Source organism: Anomaloglossus baeobatrachus, chromosome 10 (genome assembly GCF_048569485.1).
Source record: "Anomaloglossus baeobatrachus isolate aAnoBae1 chromosome 10, aAnoBae1.hap1, whole genome shotgun sequence".
NCBI classification, from domain to species: Eukaryota; Metazoa; Chordata; class Amphibia; order Anura; family Aromobatidae; genus Anomaloglossus; species Anomaloglossus baeobatrachus.
The window spans coordinates 41,621,537-41,649,433 of record NC_134362.1 but is presented as its reverse complement, the minus strand read 5'-3'; the positions used below and the strand labels follow the sequence as shown (position 1 = coordinate 41,649,433).

At 45.8% G+C, this 27,897-nt stretch overlaps 1 protein-coding gene across 1 annotated transcript in view; it reads left to right on the top strand.

Annotated features, from left to right (window-relative positions):
- LOC142254971 (low-density lipoprotein receptor-related protein 5-like) overlaps positions 1-27,897 on the top strand; it is a 171,991-nt gene that overhangs the window by 131,879 nt on the left and 12,215 nt on the right. Inside the window, exons 15-20 of the mRNA XM_075326377.1 lie at positions 1,398-1,588; positions 18,720-18,929; positions 20,637-20,762; positions 21,121-21,357; positions 23,407-23,517; positions 23,678-23,914. Coding sequence (XP_075182492.1) covers positions 1,398-1,588; positions 18,720-18,929; positions 20,637-20,762; positions 21,121-21,357; positions 23,407-23,517; positions 23,678-23,914 — 1,112 coding nt within the window. The remainder of the gene's footprint in view (positions 1-1,397; positions 1,589-18,719; positions 18,930-20,636; positions 20,763-21,120; positions 21,358-23,406; positions 23,518-23,677; positions 23,915-27,897) is intronic.

Genomic DNA, 27,897 nt, shown 5'->3' with positions numbered 1-27,897 from the left:
CGGGCCACTGAAGCGTAAGGTTTAATTTGATACCTATTAATGCAATGATGGTATTCTCTATATATTGGGGGTTGTGTAGTATTAGAGGTGAGACATCTGATAACTATTGAGCGGTTACTGGCTCTATTTGGCAACACTTGTGCCTGAATTCTTGTTGGAGTCTAGAATTATGCCAAGCTCACAGTGTAGATTTTTCTAAATGTAGCGCACACAAGTTTTCCCCTCCCAATGTTTCGCTGCTTTTGCAGCTTCATCAGGGGTTGAGAGACGATGGTATGACTGACCCTGATGAAGCCACAGAAGCAATGAAACATGTTGGTGGGGTACTTTTAGTGTGTTACATTTTACAATTTACACAATGAAATAGGATGGGTATCTCACTGAAAAGGTTTACTGCTTCTGTGGCTTCATTTTAGGATCAGCCATACTATTGTGCCTTCCCCGAACAAAGCTGCAAAAGCAGCGAAACGTACGGTGGGAGCAAATTTAGTGTTTTACATTTGTATGATTTACACCGTGAGCTTGACATACGAATAGCAAGGACGTATTCTGGATTCCAGCAATAGTTTGGGTACAATTAGTGTAAATTGTGCCAATAATTTTGAGATTACTAGCAAGTGTTAACGTTTGACACTACTTATGGCCTATATTATTGCTGGAGGCAGCAGTCTCGTCACGCCTTGCTATGAGCATGCTCACTGGGTAGATTTTAAAATGTAACACTAAATGTGTTCCTGTTTTACTGCTTTTGCAGCTTCTTCAGAGGCAGATACAGTAGTATGACTGACCCTGATGAAGCCATAGAAGCATCGAAACATATCAGGGGGTTCAACTTAAGGCATACAAAACTGGAACTATATACTGAAGCTCAGTATCAGAAAATGGGTTTACTTATAATAGTGCATAGTTTGGCTTCTACAGCCTCAATGCAGTGCTCTACATAGCTGGCTGCAGAATGAGTTAACAGTGAATCGGTCAGTGAGCTTGCTTTCATCACAGCCTGTCACACCTATCTCTTCACCTGAGCTGATTTTATGACCACATGAAAGTCAATTTTTCAAATAGTTATGGACCACAGCATGGAGCTGGATAATAAAGGGAACCGAGCAGCATAAATAAGTGTTCTCCGTCATTTCAGCACTTATGATGTTCACTCAAATGCTACGGCATGTCAGAGAAAAGAATATTTTGTTTAAAGCCAACTGTGGACCATGTGACTATGATGACTAGTCCAAGAGGCAGGTCCCCGGGGACATCTCCCCGCCCCGATCTCCTTGGCTGACAGGTCACTTCCTATATACACACTTAGGGATAGAAATGTCAATCACGGAGGCGTTTTCAATGTGAAACCTATGTATGTTGTTTTTTTTGAGTGATGTGTATTTATGTACTTTTAGATACCTGTATTTTACAAACATGCAAGAAAGATCCCCAAAGATAGAGCGCGCTGCCTTAGATGGGACGGAGCGAGAGGTTCTCTTCACCACCGGTCTGATCAGACCCGTTGCGTTGGTTGTCGACAACAAGTTGGGGAAACTATTTTGGGTGGATGCAGATCTGAAACGTATAGAGAGCTCGGACTTATCCGGTAAGTGTTGAACAAAAAAAGTGAATATATATATTTGTGTGTGTGTGAGAGATAGAGATATATATATATCTCTATCTCTCGATCTCTCTCTCGCACGCACACACTAGAACACATGCACATGGATGCACACACTAGAACACGTGCACACGCGAACACACACACACACACACACACACACACACACACACACACACACACACACACACACACACACACACACACACACACTAGAACACATGCGCGCGCGCGCGCACACACACACACCACACACACACTAGAACACATGCGTGCGCACACACACTAGAACACATGCGTGCGCACACACTAGAACACATGCACACACACACTAGAACAAATGCACACACACACACACACACACACACACACACACACACACACACACACTAGAACACATACACACACACACACACACACACACACACACACACACACACACACACGCGCACACACACACATGCACACGCACACACACACACACGCACGCGCGCACACACACACACACACTAGAATACATGCACACACATGCACACACATGCACACACATGCACACACATGCACACACATGCACGCACGCGCACACACACACACACACACACACACACATACACACATACACACACACATACACACATACACACATACACACATACACACATATACACATACACACACAAACAAACACATACACACACACACACACACACTGGAATATCAATTACATAACATTTATGTGTCTGCCTTTCTCAAAATGCTATATTCTGAATTGATAATATTGTACTAGTATATTGTTTGATAATATTCCATTTCTTTTGTACCACCGATAATTGGTTTACCATATTCTAACTTTCAACTTAATACAACTTGCATAATCAAGGGCTATGGTTCAGTTCCCATCTTAATCAGTAGTGTTCCTTTGCATATACATCACACATGTTGATAGGTCCCAATGTACGCAGCATATCCCAATAGCCTGTCTCTATCATTGATACATTTTAGTATATTTTCCTGTGCAGAGGCTGCTGTAATCACAGGACCTTACTTTTTTTTTTCTTTTTTTCTTTTTAAGAGGTCTTTGTCTTTTGAGTGTCTGCTTTGGCATTTGATGTAAGCAGAAAGGAAATTAGGAGCTGCAGTAATTTTAAATTTTATCCTAATCAGCCCTGAATTAAGATGATGTTTAATCCCAAAGATATCCGACAGAATATAGAGGTATTAAAGGGGTTGTCCACTACTTTTACATTCATGAGCTATCCTCAAGATAGGTCATTAATGTACAATTTTCTGCGATCCGGCACACTCCTCCGATCAACTGTTTTCGGTGGCAGCAGCTGGAAATGCTCACTTCCGGAGCTGCCTTGTCAACTGATCCCGTCAGCTACCAGGCACTACACATCCACCATTTCTTTTGAATAGGAAGCAGATGTGCAGTACTCGGCCGCAGCCACTATCATTTGACAAGGCAGCTCCAGAACCGAGCATTTCTGGCTGCTGCCACCGGCACCGAGAAGCACTGATCGGCTCGGGTTCTCAGTGTTCGACATTGGCCGATCAGACATTGATCTTAAGGATGGTTCATCAATGGTAAAGTAGTGGACAACCTCTTTAACTCTAGATTAGAGACTTCAGGTTATACATATAGTCCAGGTTTACACGTCCAACATTCACACTTTGGGTATGAATCACAATATCTGGACCAGTCATGGGGTCCGCTGACCTTAACTCAACAGGCTCAGTGGCCTGTACTCTGAAAATGTATGTCGGGGTGTGAAACCGGCCTTTAAGGGAATCTGTCACCAGGTTTTTGCCACCTAATATGAGAGCAGCATAATGTAGGGGAAGAGACCCTGATTACTGAGCTGCTTAGTATAGTTTTGATGATAAAATCACTGTTTAATCAGCAGTAGATTATCATTACAGGACTATTTGGTGTGCTGCAGGTAGTCCAACATATTGATGAGCTCTGGATAACTGGATCTTTAGCATTGGTTTTTATCAAAATGACAGCAAACAGCTCAGTAAGTGACACATCGCTGTAATCAGGGTCTCGGTTTCTACATCATGCTGCTCTCAGATGGGGGAGCAAAAACCTGGTGGCAGATTCCCTTTAATGTGTAGAAGTAAAACAGTAGAGACACTCTAACTCTCACTGCCAGAAATTTAGAGCACAATTGAAATGCACAAATAAAAGCTTAATCTCCACAATCCAGATGCAGGTAGACCTCTGTGGGCAGTGCTGGGGCTCCGCTCATCCCACCATGTCTAATTACTGCATGGTTTTGTCTCACAATCATGCGGTCATTGGCCCATAAACATCCGGTTCTATCCGACGTGAAAAAGTCAAGAACTGGCTTGATCAGGCACAACAGGGGTTTATGCGCAGTTTGTCACCTTTTTTTCTCCCCTTCAGTGGAAGTTGAAAATAAAAACTATTTTGACAATCAAAGATAAAATATTCTTTGATTTGATGAGGGGGGGTGACAAAGCGATCATAAGTTCATGTATCAAACCCATTGGCTTACTGGAAGACTTTATTGGAGGGAGAGATGACTGTAACAGGTTGCAGTCAATCTATCTGCTCTCAATTGCAGCTCTACACGGATACAGATCCATGACAACCTTTCATCTTGTTTCTTTTACGGACCTAAACACTGTACTTTTATAATAGACCTGACAAAATGCTCATAAGTTAATGTTTCAATCCCATTGGGTTACTGGAAGACTTTATCTGAGAGAGGGATGACTGTTAACAGGCTGTGAAAAATCTCTATTCTGGTTTGCAGCTCTACACTGATACAGAACCATGACCTAAAACCTTTCATCTTGTCTCTCTTATGGACCTAAACACTGTAATTTTATAATAGACCTGACAAAATGCTCATAAGTTCATGTTTCAATCCCATTGGGTTACTGGAAGACTTTATCGGAGTGAGAGATGACTGTAACAGGCTGCAATCAATCTTTCTTTTTCGCTCCTAATTGGGAGACCCAGACAGTGGGTGTATAGCTACTGCCTCTGGAGGCCGCACAAAGAACTACACTTAAAAGTGTAAGGCCCCTCCCCTTCTGGCTATACACCCTCCCGTAGGAGTACGGATTCCTCAGTTTTAGCTTTGTGCGCAAGGAGGTCAGACACGCACGCATAGCTCCATTGTTTTTAGTCAGCAGCAGCTGCTGACTATGTCGGATGGAAGAAAAGAGGACACATATAGTGTCCCCAGCATGCTCCCTTCTCACCCCACTTATGTCGGAGGTGTTTGTAAGGTTGAGGTACCCATTGCGGGTACGGCGGCAGGAGCCCACATGCTGATTCCTTCCCCATCCCTTTTTACAGGGCTCTGGGTGAAGTGGGATTTACCGGTCTCCAGGCACTGAGACCGTGCTCCATCTACAGCCCCTGGAGAAGATGCTGGATGGAGCGGAGTACATCAGGGACATGGCCCTGCTTCCTTAAGGTACTCTGTGTCCCCGTGCATTTGGCGCTCACACCGCAGCATGCTGGGTGTTGTAGTGCGCCGGGGGACGTCAGCGCTGCGGCGCCTGTGCCATGGCCTCATTCAGCTTAGCTGAAGCAGGCACACTTATGGGATCGGCCGCGCCGGCCGCTGGGGCTGCGGCACGGCTGGCACTTGTAGTGCGCCGGGGACTTCAGCGCGGCCTGCGCTTTTACGGCGGCCGCGCTGATAACTACAGTCCCCAGCTTTTTGCGGCCTGTTTCCGTTCGTTCCCGCCCCCGGACCTGCCAGTCAGGAGAGGGGCGGGACGCTGCCCACGTCTAGGACTCGGTCGCGCCGGCCGCTGGAATAGCGGCGCGGCTGGCACTTGTAGTGCGCCGGGGACTTCAGCGCGGCCCGCGCTTTTACGGCGGCCGCGCTGATAACTCGAGTCCCCGGCTTTTGCGGCCTGCTTTCGTTCGTTCCCGCCCCCAGACCTGCCAGTCAGGAGAGGGGCGGGACGCTGGCCAGTGCATCAGCGCTGAGGGCTGGAGTCGTTTTTACATACTCCAGCCCTCACAGTCAGCACAGAGGGGACACTGTTCCCGCACTTTTGTTTGGGAACTCCCACGGACCGCCCCTCTCCACACAAGCCGGCAGCCATTCTTGCCAGGACACGCTGCGCTGCAGAGGGGAGCCGGGGAGACCCAGACAAGGCATTCTGCAGCCTCTTACCCGCTGTTCAGCGGGCGGTAAGCAGCCCTCAGGGCTCACCCCCTCTTGTGCTCGTAGTATTCTTAGTATTTTGTTGCTACAAATACTTTGTACTGCATAGCGCTGGTCGCCCTTTTGGCTATAGACTCTCTCACATGCAGAGAGCCAGCAGCATGTCGCCCGTAAAACGCAAGGGTGCCAAAGCACAGACATTATATGCTTCCTGCACCGCATGTGGGACTTTTCTACCGGCAGGCTCCACGGACCCCCATTGTGTGCAGTGCTCGGCCCCTGCGGCGCTTGCACAGTCGGGACCTCTGCTGGACGTGTCCCAGGGTGTACCACCTGTGAATGCTGTCCAGGTGACAGGAACTGAGTTTGCAGCTTTTGCTGACAGAATGTCTCTCACTATGTCACAAATTCTTGACACATTGCGAGCTAGGCCTGTACTTCAGACCACGGACACTGTGCAATCATTGCCCCCTGGTCCCCCTCAGCTCCTAGCTCCGGGACGGGCATCTACACCTCAGGGTGAAGACTCTGACTCGGACGATGGCCCCGGGCAGCCTAAGCGGGCTCGTTATGACGGGCCTTCACATTCATCTCAATGGTCTGGATCCCAGCGGGATGAATCTATGGGTGATGAGGCGGACGTAACTGATCAGGATTCTGATCCTGGGACCGCTCTCAATCTAGATACACCAGATGGTGACGCCATAGTTAATGATCTTATATTTAACATCAATAAGATGTTGAATATTTCCCCACCAGCTCCTCCTGTAGAGGAGTCAGCTTCGCAGCACGAGAGAATCCATTTCAGATACCCTAAGCGTACATTAAGCACTTTTCTGGACCACGCTGACTTCAGAGACGCAATCCAGAAACCCCACGCTTATCCTGAAAGGCGTTTTCCTAAACGACTTAAAGATACACGCTACCCTTTTCCCTCTGAAGTGGTCAAGGGTTGGACCCAGTGTCCAAAAGTGGATCCTCCAATTTCCAGGCTTGCAGCTAGATCCTTGGTTGCTGTTGAAGATGGAGCGGCACTTAAAGATGCCACTGACAGGCAGATGGAGCTCTGGCTGAAATCCATCTATGAAGCGATTGGAGCGTCATTAGCGCCTTCTTTTGCGGCCGTATGGGCACTCCAAGCTATCACGGCCGGGCTTGCGCGAGTCGACTCAGTCACACGTGCATTTGCCCCGCAGGTAGCACCATTGACCTCGCAAATGGCGGCATTCGCGTCGTACGCGATTAATGCTGTTCTGGACGCTACAAGCCGCACGGCAGTGGCGTCAGCCAACTCAGTTGTTTTGCGTAGGGCTCTGTGGTTGAGACATTGGAAAGCAGATTCTCATTCCAAGAAGTGCTTAACCAATTTGCCTTTTTCTCGTGACCGATTGTTTGGAGAGCGTTTGGATGAAATCATCAAACACTCCAAGGGTAAGGACTCTTCCTTACCGCAACACAGACAAAACAAGCCCCAACAGAGGAGGGGTCAGTCTGGTTATCGGTCCTTTCGAGGACAGGGCAGGTCCCAATTCGCCTCGTCAAAAAAGACTCAAAAGGACCAGAGACGTTCAAATCCTTGGAGGTCTCAGTCACGCCCAAAAAGACCAGCCGGAGGAACCGTTGCCAAAACGACGTCCTCCTGACTTGCGGTCTCCGATACCCACGCCCGCGGTCGGTGGGAGGTTGTCCCACTTTGGCGACATTTGGCTAGCAAGCGTCAAAGACCGTTGGGTGAGAGATATTCTATCTCACGGGTACAGGATAGAGTTCAGTTCTCGTCCGCCAACTCGTTTCTTCCGAACTTCTCCACCACCAGACCGAGCCGATGCTCTGTGGCAGGCGGTGGCCGCTCTAAAGGCGGAAGGAGTGGTGACCTCCGTCCCTCTTCAGGAACAGGGTCACGGTTTTTACTCCAATCTGTTTGTGGTCCCAAAAAAGGACGGATCGTATCGTCCCGTCCTGGATCTGAAGTTGCTCAACAGACACGTAAAAGTCAGGAGGTTCCGGATGGAATCCCTACGCTCCGTCATAGCCTCAATGTCTCAGGGAGATTTTCTAGCATCAATAGACATCAAAGATGCGTATCTCCACGTGCCGATTGCACCAGAGCATCAGCGTTTCCTACGTTTCGTCATACACGACGAGCACCTACAGTTCGTAGCGTTACCCTTCGGTCTGGCAACAGCCCCCGGGTCTTCACCAAAGTCATGGCAGCAGTAGTAGCTGTTCTGCACTCGCAGGGTCACTCGGTCATCCCGTATCTAGACGACCTGCTTATAAAGGCATCCTCTCAAGAAGCATGCCAACACAGTCTGGAGGTGGCGCTAGACACTCTCCAGACTTTCGGGTGGATTATCAACTTTCCAAAGTCTCATCTAACCCCGACCCAATCTCTGACTTATCTTGGCATGGAGTTTCATACTCTATCAGCGATAGTGAGGCTTCCACTGGACAAGCAGTGCTCGCTACGGACTGGAGTGCAATCTCTCCTTCAGAGCCAGTCGCACTCACTGAGGCGCCTCATGCATTTCCTAGGAAAGATGGTAGCAGCAATGGAGGCAGTCCCGTTCGCGCAGTTTCATCTGCGCCCTCTCCAATGGGACATTCTGCGCCAATGGGATGGGAGATCGACGTCCCTCGACAGGACGGTCTCCCTCTCTCAGACTGCCAAGGACTCCCTACGTTGGTGGCTTCTCCCCAACTCATTGTCACAGGGAAAGTCGTTCCTTCCCCCGTCCTGGGCAGTGGTCACGACAGATGCGAGCCTATCAGGGTGGGGAGCGGTGTTTCTCCACCACAGGGCTCAGGGGACGTGGACTCAGGAAGAGTCCACCTTGCAGATCAATGTTCTGGAAATCAGAGCAATCTATCTTGCTCTGCGAGCCTTCCAACAATGGCTGGAAGGCAAGCAGATTCGGATTCAGTCGGACAACTCCACAGCGGTGGCGTACATCAACCACCAAGGGGGAACACGCAGTCGCCAAGCTTTTCAAGAAGTCCAGCGGATTTTGACGTGGGTGGAAAGCAGAGCGTCCACCATATCTGCAGTTCACATCCCAGGCGTGGAAAACTGGGAAGCGGACTTTCTCAGTCGCCAGGGCATGGACGCAGGAGAATGGTCCCTTCACCCGGACGTGTTTCAACAGATCTGTTGCCGCTGGGGGTCGCCGGACGTCGATCTGATGGCGTCACGGCACAACAACAAGGTCCCAGTTTTCATGGCACGGTCTCACGATCACCGAGCGCTGGCGGCAGACGCATTGGTTCAGGATTGGTCGCAATTCCGACTCCCCTATGTGTTCCCACCTCTAGCATTGTTACCCAGAGTTCTCCGGAAAATCAAGTCCGACTGCCAGCGAGCCATACTCGTCGCTCCAAATTGGCCAAGAAGGTCGTGGTACCCGGATCTGTGGCATCTCACGGTAGGCCAGCCGTGGGCACTACCAGACCGTCCAGATCTGCTGTCTCAAGGGCCGTTTTTCCATCAGAATTTTGCGGCCCTGAACCTGACTGTGTGGCCATTGAGTCCTGGATCCTAGCGGCCTCAGGTTTATCTCAGGGAGTTGTTGCCACAATGAGACAGGCTAGAAAACCATCCTCAGCTAAGATCTATCACAGAACGTGGAAGATATTCTTAGCGTGGTGCTTGGCTCAAGGGTTTTCTCCCTGGCCATTTGCATTGCCAATTTTTCTTTCCTTCCTGCAGTCTGGGTTGGAAAAAGGTTTGTCCCTTAGCTCGCTTAAGGGTCAAGTCTCCGCGTTATCCGTATTCTTTCAGAAGCGCTTGGCACAGCTTTCTAAAGTACGCACGTTTCTCCAAGGAGTTTGTCATATCGTCCCTCCTTACAGACGGCCATTGGAACCCTGGGATCTGAACAAGGTTCTCCTTGCTCTTCAAAAGCCGCCTTTCGAGCCCTTGAAAGAGGTTCCCCTTTCTCGGCTTTCACAAAAGGTAGTTTTTCTTGTAGCGGTCACATCTCTTCGAAGAGTGTCCGAGCTGGCGGCGTTATCTTGCAAATCTCCCTTCCTGGTGTTTCACCAAGACAAGGTAGTACTGCGTCCAATTCCAGAGTTTTCTCCCAAGGTGGTTTCTTCCTTTCATCTCAATCAGGATATCACTTTGCCATCTTTGTGTCCGCATCCAGTTCACCAATTTGAAAAGGGTTTACATCTGTTGGACCTGGTGAGAGCACTCAGGATTTACATTTCTCGCACGGCGCCTCTACGCCGTTCGGATGCGCTCTTTGTCCTAGTCGCTGGTCAGCATAAGGGATCGCAAGCTTCCAAATCCACCCTGGCGCGGTGGATCAAGGAACCAATTCTTCACACATACCGTTCTGCTGGGCTTCAGATTCCATCTGGACTGAAGGCCCATTCTACCAGAGCCGTTGGTGCGTCCTGGGCGTTGAGGCATCAGGCTACGGCTCAGCAAGTGTGCCAGGCGGCTACCTGGTCGAGTCTGCACACGTTTACCAAACACTATCAAGTGCATACCTACGCTTCGGCAGACGCCAGCCTAGGTAGACGGGTCCTTCAGGCGGCGGTGGCCCACCTGTAGGAAGAGGCTGTATGACAGCCCGTTCATGTGGTATCTTTTTACCCACCCAGGGACTGCTTTTGGACGTCCCACTGTCTGGGTCTCCCAATTAGGAGCGAAAAAGAAGAAGGGAATTTTGTTTACTTACCGTAAATTCCTTTTCTTCTAGCTCCAATTGGGAGACCCAGCACCCGCCCTATTTGTTTTTAGGGTTTCGTTTTTTTCGGGTGCACATGTTGTTCACGTTGTTTCTTAAGTTCTCCGATCTAGTTATCGGATTGAATTTGTTTTTGAAACTGTTATTGGCTTTCCTCCTTCTTGCTTTGGTACTAAAACTGAGGAATCCGTACTCCTACGGGAGGGTGTATAGCCAGAAGGGGAGGGGCCTTACACTTTTAAGTGTAGTTCTTTGTGCGGCCTCCAGAGGCAGTAGCTATACACCCACTGTCTGGGTCTCCCAATTGGAGCTAGAAGAAAAGGAATTTACGGTAAGTAAACAAAATTCCCTTCTTCTACTCTCAGTTGCAGCTCTACACACATACAGGACCATGATATAAAACCTTACATCTTGTTTCTCTTACTGACCTGACAAAATGCTCATAAGTCCATGTATCAATCCCATTGGGTTACTGGAAGACTTTTTATTGGAGGGAGAGAAGTCTGTTAACAGGCTGTGATAAATCTTTCTATTCTGAATTGCTGCTCTACACGGATACAGAACCATGACATAAAACCTTTCATCTTGTCTCTCTTACGGACCTAAGCACTGGACTTTTATAATATAGCTTGTGACACACATCCTGGTGTTTATGTTCAATAGAAGTTAATTTTAAAGATTGCCATTAATGAACGGATGAATCAATGACTCCAATCTCCAGTGAGACATTTCGATGATACATGGTGTAAATTGTTTGAGCGATAATAAGTGCTTTTAATATTATAAAGCCATCATTACCAACTCCCCACAAAACCCGATTATCAACCTGAAAGTCGGGTAAAACAGAAGAAATTGCCGCCTGTACCAACGAGTGCCAACAATATAAAAATATTTGTTGTATAACACATTACAGTATGTCCGTTTCGAAACCTCTTGGCACCGTATATTTTAACACTTTCAGAAACCGGGGAAATGTTACTGCACATAATGAAGCAAGGTTTGATTAAAAATTCGGATGGATCTGTGCGGCTTTCTGATATAGCCGGCGACATCCAAGTTTCTGATAATTTATTTCAAGAAGATGAAAGGCGGGTAACCGGCAAGAGATGAGAGGACACGCATCACTTAATGAGACAATGATGTTTTTCTGTTTGATCCATTCACGCTTGTTTTGTAATCCATCCTATTTAGTGAATAATGAACACAATTGGAAGAATTCGGCATTAGACTTCAGTGAATGCAGCGCCAAAAATGAGAGCTGCACAGCTGCCCGGGGGTAGGGGGGGGGGGGGATGGCAAAGCTCAGAAACCAAAAACATACAGATACAGACCGGGTGGGAGAAATACAAGATCCTCCATGTGTTATGGTTCTCCAAGAAACCCAATAAAAGGAGAAATGTTCCTTCACTTATATTCTACAGGTCCTATAAAAATGGAAGATTTAAAAATGTAAAAAAAAACTGGGACTGAAACAAATCCCACATTTTGAAGAAAGCTGACAAACCTTAATTAACTTTGTAAACATACAAATCATAAGAGCAAACCTTATAAAATGTCAAAATCTGCATATAAGGTTTGGGTGGCAAAATTTTACAGATACAGAACCATGACCTAAAACTTTCATTTTATTTCTCTTACTGACCTGACAAAATGCTCATAAGTTCATGTATCAATCCCATTACATCAATCCCTATCGACGGGAGAGATGACTGTAACGGGCTGCGATACATCTTTCTGCTCTCAGTTGCAGCTCTACACAGATACAGGACCATGATATAAAACCTTTCATCTTGTTTCTCTTACTGATCTGACAGAATGCTCATAAGTTCATGTATCAATCCCATTGGGTTACTGGAAGACTTTTTATTGGAGGGAGAGAAGACTGTAACAGGCTGTGATAAATCTTTCTACTCTGAATTGCAGCTCTACACGGATACAGAACCATGACACAAAACCTTTAATCTTGTTTCCCTTACTGATCTAAACACTGGACTTTTATTATTTACCTTGTGACACACATCCTTCCTTCATTTATTTTCTACAGAGTCTATAAAAATGGAAGATTTAAAAATATAAAAAAAAACTGGGGCTGAAACAAATCCCAACCCAAATCTTGAAGAAAGCTGAGAAACATTAATGAACTTTGTAAACATACAAGTCATAAGAGCAAACATATAAAATGTCAAAATCTACATAAGGTTTGAGTGGCAAAATTTTATCGTAAAACGTTCGATTCTTTTGACTTAAATTTTATTTTTTTTTAAAGATTTGTGTTCTATAAAATTTGGTTTTACCTGTTTGCTGGATAGGAAAAAATCTGGTCATCAGAATACCTGATCTTAAGAGAATAGGCAACTCAATTCCCAGATGTCTACAAAGTAGGACGTATACTCTAGTGCTGCTGACCTTCACGTGCCAATTGCTGGACCCCCACCGATCAGCTATTGATGCCCTAAGGATCACACCATCAATGTAAAAGTCCCAGACAGCCCCTTTAAATACAAAATAAACAACTTGGGTCTGGATTCTTGATTTTGTTTTTCACATTTTTTTGGGGGGTGGAGGTGACAGGTTTTGTTTTCAAGTATTTTTTAGTTTTGTGCTAATTTAAAATTGGTGCAAAAGCCAAATTTTCTTTTTTTTTGTTTTTTTTGTTTAAGTTTTGGTTTTGTTTGCAAGAAAGTGTTGTTGTCGCTTCATGATCCAATTGTTTACAGTTCTTCATTTGCAACTTTATTTTTTAAAGCAGCGCCCTAGCGTTTTTGTTTTATATTGCAGTGCTGCAGTGGTGCTTCTGAGTGAAGTTCCCTTCCCCTACTTTTATATTTAGCAGTTCCCGTCTTCACCTTCTATCACCACCTTTTTGGTTGGGTTTTCTGCAGTTTGTGACTTACTGGCAGCTCCAGTGTTTCATTGAGCTCACTGTTCGTCACAACTCAATACAAGTCTATGAGAGCCTCGTTCTTGCTCTCATAGACTTGCGTTTTGAGCTTGTGACATAACGTCTGACTTCCGGCCAATCACAAGATGGGGCTGTGAGATTAAAGAGGCACTAATGAAGGGTGAATACGCCGGCAAGTGAGTATATGAGCGGGGTCAGGAACTTTAGATTAAAAGCACCCCTCAGTGCTTGGGAAAAAAAAACCAAAACGCTGGAGTGATACTTTAAAATTTTAGTGCCTTGGTACTGGAGTACCCAAGTGGCGTTTACACTCTATCTAATTTTTGAAAAGAGAAACTTACAACATTTTATAGCTTTTTGATAGGATTGGTTGATTTTGCATTTATATATATATATATATATATAAAAAAAAAAAAGGCCCCAAAAAAGCAAAGGCACGAAAGAATTATTTTTATTTTTAGCCCACAACAAAATGATTAAATGTTTGGACTCCATTTTGATGAATGTCATAGGATTGCTGTGGGTAAAGCAATTTTGCTTATAACAATATACAGTTGCCATCAAAATTATTCAACCTCGATTGCAAATTAGATTTAATAGCAAAATTGACTAACTCAGTACAATATGCAACATTTACTGACTACTGCAGATTCAGAATTATTCACCCCCTTCATGACAAGCGTCTTTAGCATTTAGTAGGGCACCTTCAGCTGTTGTGACCTGTTGCAAATGGGATACAGATCCAGACACCAGCTTCTGGCAGCGTTCCCGAGCAGTCTTTGGCCATTCGTCATAGACTATTGCTTCCAGATCACTAATATTCGTGGGTTGTCAAGAGAATTGTGCAAAAACTTGGAGATCATTGCCTTGTACAAACAAGGAATATGTTACAAAAAGATAGCAAAGTCATTAAATGTTCCTAAAGCGAAATAAAGCTGGAAGCAGAGTGTACAAGTGCAGTTAGAAGTGGCTGCACTACCTGGACCGGGTAGAAAGCGGAAGCTGTAACCAACCGGTTAATGGTCAAAACCCTTCAATAGACTACAAAAGACCTGCAGCAAGATTTTGCGGCACCGAGGTTTCAGTTTGCACACAAAGAATTCTACATGTCCGATATCCAAGACGACCACCTTTATTGACTCTAAAGCACTAGAATAGTTGTCTCCAATATGTTCAAACCATATAAATAAGCCACAACAGCTTTAGTGTTCTGTTCTGTTCTGTGGAGTAATTAAACAAAACTGGAATTGTTCTGGACTATGCATCAGGGATATGCCTGGAAGAAGATAAATGACGCATACACAGATGAAGAATACCCTACCTACAGTAAAGCATGGCAGAAGACTGCATATGCCTACGGGGAAGCATAGCGGAGAACTGGATATGCCTAACATGAAGCATGGCGGTGGCTCAATGATGCCTACTGTAAAGCATGGTTGGGGCCTGGTGATCCCTACCGTGAAGCATGGCAGTGGCACTGAGATATAGCTGTAAATCTGGGATGCCTGCAGTGAACCATGGCTGTAGATCGGTGATGCCTGCAGTGAAGTATGTCGGTGACTCGGAGATACCTGCAGTGAAGTATGGCTCTGACTTGGAGATGTCTGCTGTGAAGCATAGCTCTAGATCAGTGAACCCATGGCTGTAAATGGGTGACATCTGCAGTAAAATATGCCGGTGGCTCGGTGATGCCTGCAGTGAAGCATGGCGGTGGCTCGGTGATGCCTGCAGTGAAGCATGGCGGTGGCTCGGTGATGCCTGCAGTGAAGCATGGCGGTGGCTCGGTGATGCGTGCAGTGAAGCATGGTGGTGGCTCGGTGATGTCTGCAATAATGCATGACAATAGATCTGTGATGCCTGCAGAGAAGTACGGCAGTGGCTCCGAGATTCCTATAATGATGCATGGCGATAGATCAGTGATGCCCGCAGTGAAGTATGGCAGTGGTTCGGAGATACCTGTCATGAAGTATGGTCGCTCGGGGATTTCTGCCATGAAGCATAGCTTTACATTGGTGATGCCTGCAGTGAAGCATGGCGGTGGCTCGGTGATGCCTACAGTGTAGTATGGTGGTTGCCCCATAATACCTACAGTGAAGCAAGGAGGTGGCCATGAGAGCTACAGTGAAGTAAGACGGTGGCCTGGAGAAGCCTATGATGCATGGTAGTGGCTCTGTGATGCCTACAGTGAAGCATAGTAGTTGCCCCATGATGCTTACAGTAAAGCATGGTAGTGGCTCGGTGATGTCCTCAGTCTGCTTTGCTTCCTCGGTCACTGATAACCTACAGATTGTGGAGGGAAATATGCATTCAATCAAGTATCAGAAAACCCTAGCAGAAACATCGTGCTTTCCTTGAGGAACCCGAAGCTTGGGCATCATTGAACTTTGCAACAGGACCATGCTCCCAATTACGGTACTCTTCATGTCTACCAAGGATTGGTTTCAGTAGTAGTCTACATAATATACAGTTTCAATCAAAATTATTCAAAGAAGTAATGAAACGGTGAATAAATGAGGTGCATTTTGCATGTTCGCTGCTCACTACCTGACAAACTCAATCAAGACTGACTGAAAAATGCAATGTGCTCACCATGGTGGAACGTCTATGCTTGAGTAGCTCGAGGAAGAAAATGGAAGGATTTATTCCCTCTCTCCGCCCCTCCTTTGTGCTTCCTGTCGCTGAACTATAGATTTGTCAGTTTGCAATTCAAAACAGCGCTTTTATGGAAAGGTTTTTATTAATCACGAGTGTGCGTTGACAGCCCCGCAGGCTGCAGTAATTAAGCAGTCTTCATTAAGACCCCTTGCGGCAGTGGAAAACATCTTGACATGTAGGAAACAGCTTTGTAAATGACATAGCATTCCTGGTATGCACATGTGTTAACGAAAAAGTTGAGTGGGGTTCCGAAATCTCCTGTCCTGGTGCTACACTTCACTGTCTCTACTGTCCATTGTTAGACTATACATTCTATATGAAGGAACAGACTAGCCTGCAGGATCGAAGACGGAACATATTATTTGCTACAGATAACATATTTCAAGAGGTGTTTTTTTGTTCACCCCTCCCCCATAATTTCTCAGTCTGTGCATTTTGCCTACAACCTCATATACTTCCTCTCTGTAGGAATACATTGGTAACTTGAGTAGACCGAGAATGGGGAATAGTGATGAGCGGGCACTACCATGCTCGGGTGCTCGGTACTAGTAACTAGTGATGAGCGAGCACTACCATTCTCGGGTGCTCAGTACTCGTAACTAGTGATGAGCGAGCACTACCATGCTCGGGGGCTCTGTACTCGTAACTAGTGATGAGCGGGCACTACCATGCTCGGGGGCTCTGTACTGGTAACTAGTGATGAGCGGGCACTACCATGCTCGGGGGCTCAGTACTCGTAACTAGTGATGAGCAAGCACTACCATGCTCGGGGGCTCTGTACTGGTAACTAGTGATGAGTGGGCACTACCATGCTCGGGGGCTTTGTACTGGTAACTAGTGATGAGCGAGCACTACCATGCTCGGGGGCTTTGTACTGGTAACTAGTGATGAGCGAGCACTACCATGCTCGGCTGCTCGGTACTCGTAACTAGTGATGAGCGAGCACTACCATGCTCAGGTGCTCTGTACTGGTAACTAGTGATGAGTGGGCACTACCATGCTCGGGGGCTTTGTACTGGTAACTAGTGATGAGCGAGCACTACCATGCTCGGGGGCTCAGTACTCGTAACTAGTGATGAGCGAGCACTACCATGCTCAGGTGCTCGGTACTCGTAACTAGTGATGAGCAAGCACTACTATGCTCGGATACTCGTAACTAGTGATGAGCAAGCACTACTATGCTCGGATACTTGTAACTAGTGATGAGCGGGCGTTACCATGCTCAGGTGTTCGGTAATCGTAACTGATGATGAGTGGGCACTACCATGCTCGGTACTTGTAACTAGTGAGGAGCTGGCACTACCATGCTCTGATATTCTTAACTAGTGATGAGCGAGCACTACCATGCTCAGGTGTTCGATAATCATAAATAGTGAGGAGTGGGCACTACCATGCTCGGGTACTCGTAACTAGTGATGAGCAGGCAATACCATGCTCTGGTGCTCGGTACTTGTAACTAGTGATGAATGCGCACTACCATGCTCAGGTGCTCAGCACTTGAAATGAGCAGGTTGAACGCTCAACTCATGTACCAAGTATAATTGAAGTCAATGGCAAATTCGAGCGGTTTTTCCAGAAAATCTTCAGAAATAGACCTAATATTTAAAGGGCATCTGTCAGTACGATCAACCTGCCTAAGCTGTCTACATGAACACGCAGGTCAAAGAGGGATGAATTAATTGATACCTTCATATTTTCAATGCGGTGAATGAATCCTCAAGAAATCCACATTTTTCCTGATATGCAAATGAGCTGAAAAGATCTGTGCCAAATATTTTTAGCTCATTTGCATATAATAAAAACATTAATTTCCTGGGAACCATTTATCGGATTGAATATATCAAGGTATCGTTGAATTCGACTTTTTATGACCTGCGTGCTCGTATAGACAGCTTAGAAGGGTTTATCCTACTCGCAGATGCCCTTTTTAAATAGGTTTTTGTTAACATAAACTTGTCACCAGGCCAAAAGTTATTTTTTTGCTCTTTTATTTTTCTTTATGCTGCTCCTCCTGAATTTTCAGTTTTGTTTTTCATATAACAATTTGTATTTAAACAAAAATAAATAAAAATAAATTACAAATATTGCATTTTTCACACTGGCCACTAAAGCTATTGTAGATTGATGCCACTTATTTCAGGAAATGCACATCTACAGTATATTAGCAGCAGCAGACTGATGTTTCAACGCCATGAATAGAATCTGTCTGTGCCATAATCATACTGAAGGGAGGGAGGAGCAGGTGTGCTGTGACATTCGCCAGTTGCGAATGGTGGTTTCTGTGAAGAGCTGTTGCCTGTCATTGTAATCCTGTCTGTGATGATAATGATTTCTGAAAAGTCTTGTGGAAAGACCTAGCAAGCAGAAGTCTAAAATTGCCCCAGTGGCCTTTTGAAAATATATTTTTGGCATTTTTTATTTTTGTATTGTAAATATTTAACTCAAAAACCTGATTTAAATAGTTAATTTTGTGATGACCTATTCCATAAAATGTTCAGCACCAGTCAGAGCCCGACAGGATGGTAATTGGTTTGGTCTGCAGTCTCCATTTAACCATAAATAAATGTTGCTTTTCATGATGGTCTGTTTTGAGCGTTACCAATTAATGAAGACCACTGGAACGTTCCGCTCCGAACCAGTAGAGATGTTTCCGTGCTCTTTAGAGGACACCATTTAACTGGTATTGTTTATCCTTATAATAGGAGCGAATAGAATTACATTGGAAGATTCAAATATCCTTCAGCCCATGGGACTGTCCGTCTTGGGCGACCATCTTTATTGGATTGACCGTCAACAGCAGATGATCGAAAGAGTCGATAAGACAAATGGGATGCAAAGGACGAGGATTCAAGGGCGCATCGCCCACCTTACCGGAATTCACGCTGTGGAGAATCTTGATACGAAGGAGTTCTGTAAGTTCCTAATTTTCACAGTAGTCTATTATTGACTTTTTCTAACGGGAACCCAATAAATAGTGATCATAATGGCCTAAATAAGTAAGTTTTGGAAGTCATATCTGTCATCTTTTGTACCTAAACTCGAAGTCAAGTGTATGGTTTTTTTTTTTTTTATCCTGACTAATTTGGATTTTTACGGATGTTGATTTTTGATTGAGGATTTAATTGTATATTAGAGTAGAATATTTTTTTTAGGGTCGTGTTTTTTTTTTTGTTTTTTTTTTTTTTTATAAATTCGTTAGTGGAGATATAAAGTCATTTTTGTTTCCAGTTGAATAGTTAAATCCGAGTGGCCAAGTGAGTAGTCCGCTTCCGTATTCATCTGGAGCGTCATCTCGCTTCCTAGCCCCATTAACATTTAAAGAAAACCCGTCACCATATTTTTCTCTTTGAGCTCTGGCCAACACCAATGAGCTCTTGTATACAGCATTCCAGAATACTGTATATAAGATCCCAGGCTGCGCTGTATAACATAAAAAAAACACTTTTATAATACTCGCCATGGGGCAGGTCCGGTCCGATGGGTGTCGCTACTCGCGGATCCGGCGCCTCCTCCATTTTGCGCGAACGCCATCTTCCTTTTTCTGAGGCCCCTGTGGATGACGCGTCCTACATCATCCAAACAGGCAGGCATTGCGGTCCTGCGCATGCGCACTTTGATTTGCCCTGTGCAGGGCAGATTAAAGTATTGTAGTGCACATGCGTGGGCAGTATTTGACCTTTCCTCACTTCTGTGCATGCATACTTTGAGCTGCCTGGCTGAGTGCAGATTAAAGTAGTGTAATGTGCAGGCGCAAGTTAAGGTCAAAGACCGCCCGCGCATGCGCACTACAATACATTGATCTGCCCTCAGCAGGTATATCAAAGTGCGCATGCGCAGGAGTGCAATGCTGGCCTGTTTGGATGACGTAGGACACATCATCCAAAGGGGCCTCAGAAGGAGGACGGTGATCTCACAAGATGGAGGAGGCGCTGGACAGAGAGCAGGGACACCCATTGGACCGGACCGTCCCCTAGGGGAGTATAATAAAGGTGTTTTTTTACATTACACTGGGCTCTTATATACAGTATTCTGGAATACTGTATATAAGGGCTCACTGGTCATGGCTGCAGCTCATAAGGGAAAAACCTGGTGACAGGTTCCCATTTAATATTTAACTTTTGTGCCTTGGCGGGAATTTGAAAGGATCATCGTAAATATTGCGAGCTCCACCTAATTGAATAGTTTTGGGAATATATGAGTACTGTATATGTATTGGATGTCAAGCACAATAAGAAGAAAAGGTCTCGCACCACCACACTGCACCTCGCATTAATGCCGGAAAGGAGGAGGTCAGATCAGTGGGTGGACCCGTAGAAGTGCTGTATAGCACGAAACGGCCGTCGTCCTAAGGAGACCCGCACCCAGATCTCCTCTTGCCATTTATATGCACCTTTGGAACCAATAAAATAATCTGTTTTTTCTGGAAATCGGATGGTATGTGCCGTTGATTCTCTACTGCCCTTGATGATGTGTGTTAGATGTGCTTGAACACTAGAACTACTGGACTCGTGACACCTATATAGAAATACATGGTGCAAAGTAGTCAAAATTACTACCTCAGTAGTTCTAGTGTTAAGAGCCGCACTTTGTTTATTTTTTTTGCAAATCTCCCTTTTTAGCTGCGCACCCGTGTTCAAGAGATAATGGAGGCTGTTCTCATATCTGCATTGCCAAAGGAGATGGCACCCCTCGATGCTCCTGTCCTGTGCACCTTGTCCTCTTGCAAGACCTGTTGACATGTGGAGGTACGGATTATCTATCTCCTACTCTCCCAGACAAATGTTTGCAACATAAAAAATATTATTTTTCAAAATTAATATTAGAGTTGAGCTAAAAGATTTGTGCTGGATTTTGGTCCAGGGCAGTCTTCACTCCATGCTGGGTTTACTAGTCACATGTGGCCCAATCACAATGCATGTCATAACACTTCGGGGTGGAGTTAATGCCAAAAGTGCAAAGAATATTGGTTACAAAAGTAAAGACGACCCCCCCCCCCCCCCCTTCCCATTATGGAGGGTCAAACTAGACACTGGCCCAGGGGCAGAGCACATCTTTTCACAAAGCATCCGTCTATTTATCTATCCCATCATTGTTTTTGTGCAGAGCCCCCCACTTGCTCCCCAGAACAGTTTACTTGTGCCACTGGCGAGATCGACTGCATTCCCCTTTCCTGGCGTTGTGATGGCTTCTCGGAGTGCGAGGACAAGAGTGATGAGGAGAACTGCCCGCTGTGCTCCGACAACCAGTTCCAGTGTGAGAAAGGCCAGTGTATCGACTCCCGTAAGAAGTGTAATGGAGAGTACGATTGTCAGGACAAGTCTGATGAGCTAGACTGTGAAGGTATGGATATAGGTTGTTCCAAAAATGTACGCCCCTTATACTATATTACTTGAGTTTTCCTTTTCATATAAGCAAGGAGACTTCCTTATAATGTACACACTGAGTCTTCAATGTGGTACACTTAGTGAATCTCTATATCCAGCTACAATGACTTAGCAAAAACCTGCTGACAGATTCCCTTTAATCAGCGCTGATAATATTCTACCTCATCTGAGAGCATAGTGTAGGAAAAGACCTTGATTCTAACAATGTATCACTTAGATTACTGGGTGCAGCCGTAGAGATTTTAGATTTAGCATTGCAGCAGAGCTGAAAAAGCTAACCCCGCCCACACCAGGCTCTCTATGTACATTGTCTATAGACAATGAGCTGCTAATCACAGCTGTGGGCGTGCAGGACTAGGTCTCAAGAGCTGTTGTAGTCAGAGCAATGATAAGGTCCTAGTGCTAAAACAATCATTGCAAGTATACAACAGCACAGAGAATAAGACCTTTCTGAATTCTTTATGTACCCGCTATATCATACTGTCAGCAAACATGGCAAAAACCTGCTGACTATTCCCTTTAACCAACGCTCATAATATTCTACCTCATCTGAGAGCATAATGTGGGAAAAGACCCCAATTCTAACAATGTATCACTTAGTTTACTGGACACTAGAGTTTTTAGATTGCAGGGAACGCAGGATGCATGCATTTACGCTGCAGTGCTATATGCAGCGTAAATGCATGTAATTACGCAACGTGCGCATGAGCCCTAAGACCTTTCTGAATTCTGTATTTACCTGCTATAGCATACTGTCGTCAGAGAGCATAGAAAAAACCTGCTGACAGATTCCCTTGAACCAGTGCTCATAATATTCTACCTCATCTGAGAGCAGTGTAATGTAGGAAAAGACCCCAATTCTAACAATGTATGACTTAGTTTACTAGACACTAGAGATTTTAGATTTAGCATTGCAGCATAGCTGAAAAAGCTAACCCCACCCACACCAGGCTCTCTATGTACATAGTCTATAGACAGTGAGCTGCTAATGACAGCAGGGAGTGTGCTAGACTAGGTCTCAAGAGTTGATGTAGTCATAGCAATAAGGTTTTAGTGCTAAAACAATCTTGCAAGTAAACAGCACAGAGATTGATATTTTGAATTGTTTTGCCCCCCCCATAGCATACGGTCTTCAGATTACATAGCAAAAACCTGCTGACAAATTCCCTGTAATCAGTGCGGATAATATTCTACCTAGTCAGAGCATGATGTAGGAAAAGACCTTGATTCTAACAATGTATCCCTTAGATTACTGTGTGCAGCCATAGAGATTTTAGATTTAGCATTGCAGCAGAGCTGAAAAAGCTAACCCCGCCCACACCAGGCTCTCTATGTACATTGTCTATAACCAGTGAGCTGCTAATCACAGCTGGGATCAGACTAGGCTAGGTCTCTCGAGATGAGGTAGTCAGAGGTCCTGCTGCTGAAACAATCATTGCATGTAAACAACAGCAAAAAGATTGATAAGACCTTTCTGAATTCTGTGTGTTATCCGCTATTGCAAACTGTCCTCCGATTACATAGCAAAAACCTGCTGACTGATTCCCTATAGAATTCTCCAGCTTTGTATTGGGAGGGGAAGATGATCGGGAAATATTCTGCAGCTGTACTATTTGTTGGAAACCAGCTGCTTATGCAGGCATCTGCCGATACAGCATCATTGGTACTGCTCGCTTCCCGATACGGAAGTGCGCAACACCTGAGAACGTCTTTATAGTAAACGACTAATCACAAAACCTGGAAATAAAAAAAAAATTCTCATCATGAAGAAGTTTTGTAAAATCCGTGTTTAAATAATTTCTGCGCATGGACGTCTTCACCCTAATTCTAGTCTAAGCCGACTGACTGACTTATCCATCAAGGAGACAGCTTGTCTGATCTTCCCATAATAAATGAAGGTTTGGTGGAGAACAAGACTTTCCAGTCCAGCGTTTTTAGAAGTTGACATTAAATGCTTCAAACCCTGACTCGTAGTGAATGGATCTCTTCTCTCCGTCCATTGTAGTAATCTGCTCGTCTACTCAGTTCCGGTGTGACAATGGTCAATGCGTCACTACAAAGCAGCAGTGCGACTCCTTCCTGGACTGCGGGGACAACTCGGACGATATCATGTGTGGTGAGCAGCACAGTAGATTTCCTTTTACCTATGGGTCCTGTGATTGGGCTTTGGAAGTGTCATGGAAATATTTCTTAAAAAAAATTCCCAAAATTTTGATTTGCTTGGAACAATAAACTATTTCCACACTTTTCACCAACTTTTTCTATTTGAATTTTAGAGCTCAATAGATCCTCCTCCGAGGAGACTCCTTCGCACAGCAGTGCCATCTTACCGGTGATTGGCATCATTCTGTCCGTCTTCGTGTTTGGCGGGGTGTATTTTGTGTGCCAAAGGGTTGTGTGCCAAAGATACACCGGACCCAATGGACCTTTCCCGCATGAATACATCAGTGGAACGCCTCATGTTCCCCTCAACTTCATAACCACGCGAAGTTCTCAGCCCGGCAATTACACAGGTGAGTCTCCATCTTCCAAATCTGCATGGAACACCAGGATCCAATTTGCCTTCAAAATATGACCAATATTCTAACTATTCACTCTGTATAGAGAGATTTATTATTATGATAGCCTAAGAAATGCCTTATTTTCCAGATGCAATTTTTTCCCCCAAAACTGGGGGTAAAATAGGGGTGCGTCTTATAATCCAGATATGGTTTACCGGAGCAGGGTCACAGGACGCAGGGTCGGCAATACTGAGGGCTCAAAGGAGGGGGTGTCACAGCAGTGGAGCGTCTCAGGAGGGTCACAAGACGGGAGAGGGGGGGGGGGGAACGACAATGCCGTGGGCACCATTGATCTGACAGCCGGCTCCATTGAATCGCCCGCAGTTGACTCGGTGGACTTCAAGAAAATGGCCACGCAGGCGGCGCATGTGCAGATTAACGTGATTGACTTAAAGAAAATGGCCACAGAGGCCGATCTGCTCATGCGCTGCCTCCGTGGCCAATTTCTTGAAGTCAACCGCGAGCGATTCAATGGAGTCCGCAATCCGCCGGCAGATCAGTGGCACCTACCGCCATGACACCCCCGAGCCCGCAGTATTGCCGACCCTCCATCCACTGACCCTCCTGAGCCACCACACCCCCACCGACAAGCCCGCAGCATCTCTGACCCTGCCTCCTGTGACCTTCCTGAGCCGCTCCACCACCGCTGCTCCCAAAAGTGAGATATTATAAGACAGATCCTTATTTTAACATTAAGTACTTTTTCCTATTTTCCTCCTCTAAATTTGGGGTGCGTCTTATAAATCGAAAAATACGGTAATCTCCAAAGTTTATATTCAGTCTTTCTGGTCACTTTCTACTAGTAGCTCCTAACAGAAGGACTCTGTTAGGTTCTTCAGTGGTGAACAGCCCGTGATAGGGGCTCGCCTCCTAATGAAGGGTCTCTGCTCGCGTATTTCCTGAAGAATCTGCCATGACAGCTGGAAAGCAGAACTATAGGATCAGCTGAAATGCGATCCGATAACATTTAAAGCACTGAGTCATATGGATTACGCTAAGCTTTAAGCAGTCCCCGGGCCTTGGGCTCAAGTAATCTGTCTGAGTGAAAATTTCATCTTAGTTTTCCGCTGTTTTTGCTTCAAATTACACCCTTTGTTTCCATCTGGCTGATGTTGGCAGCTTTAAGGGTATGTGCACACGGTGACTATTCACATGCAGGAATTTTTGCACCATTTCTGCAACTATTTGCAGGAAAAACGCAGCTTTGCCATATTTTGGCACACATTTTGTACCGCTTTTGAATACCAATGAATGCTATAGAGATGCATATAATTTCACAACCTCCTGATATATAATGAAATTGCACCCAGTGGAGCTTATTGGACAGCTTTTATGATTAAATAAATGGGGAAAAAAAAGTGGGTTCCTCCCTATTTTTGATAACCAGCAAAGGTAAAACAGACAGCTGCGGGCTGAGGTTATCAGGGTGGGAAGGTCCATAGTTATTGGACCTTCCCAGCCTGAAAAATAGCAGCCCACGGCCACCTCAGAAGTGGTGCATCACATTAGATTTGCCAATTCTTGTTCTTTCTGATTGCCCTGGTGCAAGGGCAATCAAGGTAATATTTTCCCCCTCGCCCATGACAGCACCCTTAGTTAGGTGGTGCTGTCATGGGCTCATGAAAATCCCGTTACCGGTAAGTAACTAAGACTTTTTGGGGGTTGATGTCAGTGGTGTAGTGTCAGCTGGCATCAAGCCCTGGAGTTAGTAATGGAGAGGCATCTATCAGACACCCCCATTACTAACCCAGAAAGTTTAAAAAAAAAATATATTTAAATAAACTAACACTCCTCAACACTTTCCCTGTTTCACAATTTTATTAAAAAGAAAAAAAAAAATCCATGCACGTCCAACGTAGTCCAGAAAATTTGGCATAGTCCACAAATGGAAACCTAAAAGTCACAAAAACAGAGAAATACAAACAAGACTCTACCTCGTTCACCAATTTTTATAGAAAGCAAAGTTCCCAGTTCCGACGTAGTCCAGCAGTTGCGATGACGTTTCTCGATTACATAGATCAAAGGCTATGGCGCTTCAGAACGGGCTTCCATAGACTTTGAGCAGCAGTCTACGAGACCTAGCACCTCTGATGATCATAAGACGCTTTCCAATAAGCGCCATACGGTGCACTTTTATTATATATTGATCACACACTCGCTCTCTTATCTAGCTCCTATAGACCTAGTGTGTGTGTGTGTGTGTGTATGCACACGGTGTGATGTGTCTATGATCGTGTGTGTGTGAGATTGTGTGCACGTGGTGTGATGTGTGTATGATCTGGTGTGTGCACGCGCGAACTGATGTATGATTTTGTGTGTGTGTGTACGCGCGGTGTGATGTGTGTGTGTGTGTGTACGCGCGGTGTGCGTGTGTGGTGAGTATAATCGCAGGGTCTTCGCTCTTCTTTCTTTTGGGGGTCTCCGCTGACTATAATGAAGTGTCCTGTTGTATTCTAACTTTCTTTATCGTTCCTATGGGAGACCCAGACATTGGGTGTATAGCTTCTGCCTCCGGAGGACACACAAAGTACTACACTAAAAAAGTGTAGCTCCTCCCTCTGAGCATATACACCTCCTGGATAACCAAATCTAGCCAGTTCATTGCTTTGTGTTCAGGAGGCATACATCCACACATGCATTCTCATCTGATTTTTCATTTTGGAAAGTTTTTGAAGAAAAGCGGGTCCAAGCCTGGACTCCTGGCATGTCCCTTCTCACCCCACTGTGTCGGCGGTGCTGTTAAGGTTGATTCCAAGGCTGGAGCCTTACATGCCGCGCTCCTTCACCATCCCTTGGGCTCTGGCTTGAAGTGGGAGCCAGCACGGTTCTCCCTGCTTTGCAGGAGGCCAGTCTCCATCCGCAGCCCTTTCAGGATCCTGCTGGACCGGAGCACTCATCCCCAGGGACTTGGAACCCTGCGTCTCAGCAAGCTAAGTACTGACTGAAAAAGTTACTATGTAGATGCACTGGTCCTGAAGAAGTGTATCTTCGAAACGCGTAGACCGATGGAATAAAAGAATACGTTTATAACATCAACGTGCTACATCTTCATTTTGGCTGATGCGCGGCATTAACCCCCTCTTCACTCTGATTTGTAAGCTAAGTACTGAGACGTTTATGTTCGGGGGGGTCCCTTGTATTTTATTGTTGGGGAGAGTGTGCTGTGTAACTGTTCTGACATTTCCGGCCGGTTCTCTGGTTGTCACCTGAGAACCGCGCCGATGGAGCCTGCGCGCCGGCCGCATCGCTTAAATTTAGGCCCCGGCTTCGCCTGAGGCCTAGTTTCGATTTCACTGCCCTTGCATGTCAGTCATGCAGAGGGACAGTGCGGCTCCGCCCAGCGGCCGTTCGGCACAGGGGAGGGACACTCCTCTCTGAGTAAATGTCCCCTCCCCTGTAAATCTCCTTGGCCCTCCAGATCCCGCTCTCAGAGTAGGTCCCGCCCCCTCTCCTCGCTCCGGCGCCATTTTATCAGCGTTCTCACAGCGATCGGCACTGGCTGCAGCATCTCTCCTAATCTGTCTGGGGGTCCGGGCTGTGGGATCTGGAGGGCACACAAACGGTCTGGTAAGCCACAACCTCCGGTTGTGGACCTGCTTATATACTCTCTGGGGGTCATTCTGGCTCAGAGCCCCCACTTCAGCAGCATGTCTCACACAAGGAGCAAGGCTTTACGCAATATGCACTGCATGTAAGCTCGTGCTGCCTGAACCGAGCACATATCCACATTGTGATGCCTGCTCTAACCTGACAATGCCTCAGCCTGGAATCGCACCCACAGTGGTCCCTCCGGCTGCTCCGGCTCCGGTGGCTGAACCCCCGGCTTGGGTAGAATCCTTCTCTAGGTCAATCTCCCAGTGTTTTGCCGACTCCATGGGACAGCTGTCCCGGACTTTGCTGAACATGCATCAGCCCCCTTCTCAGGGCGCCTCTGC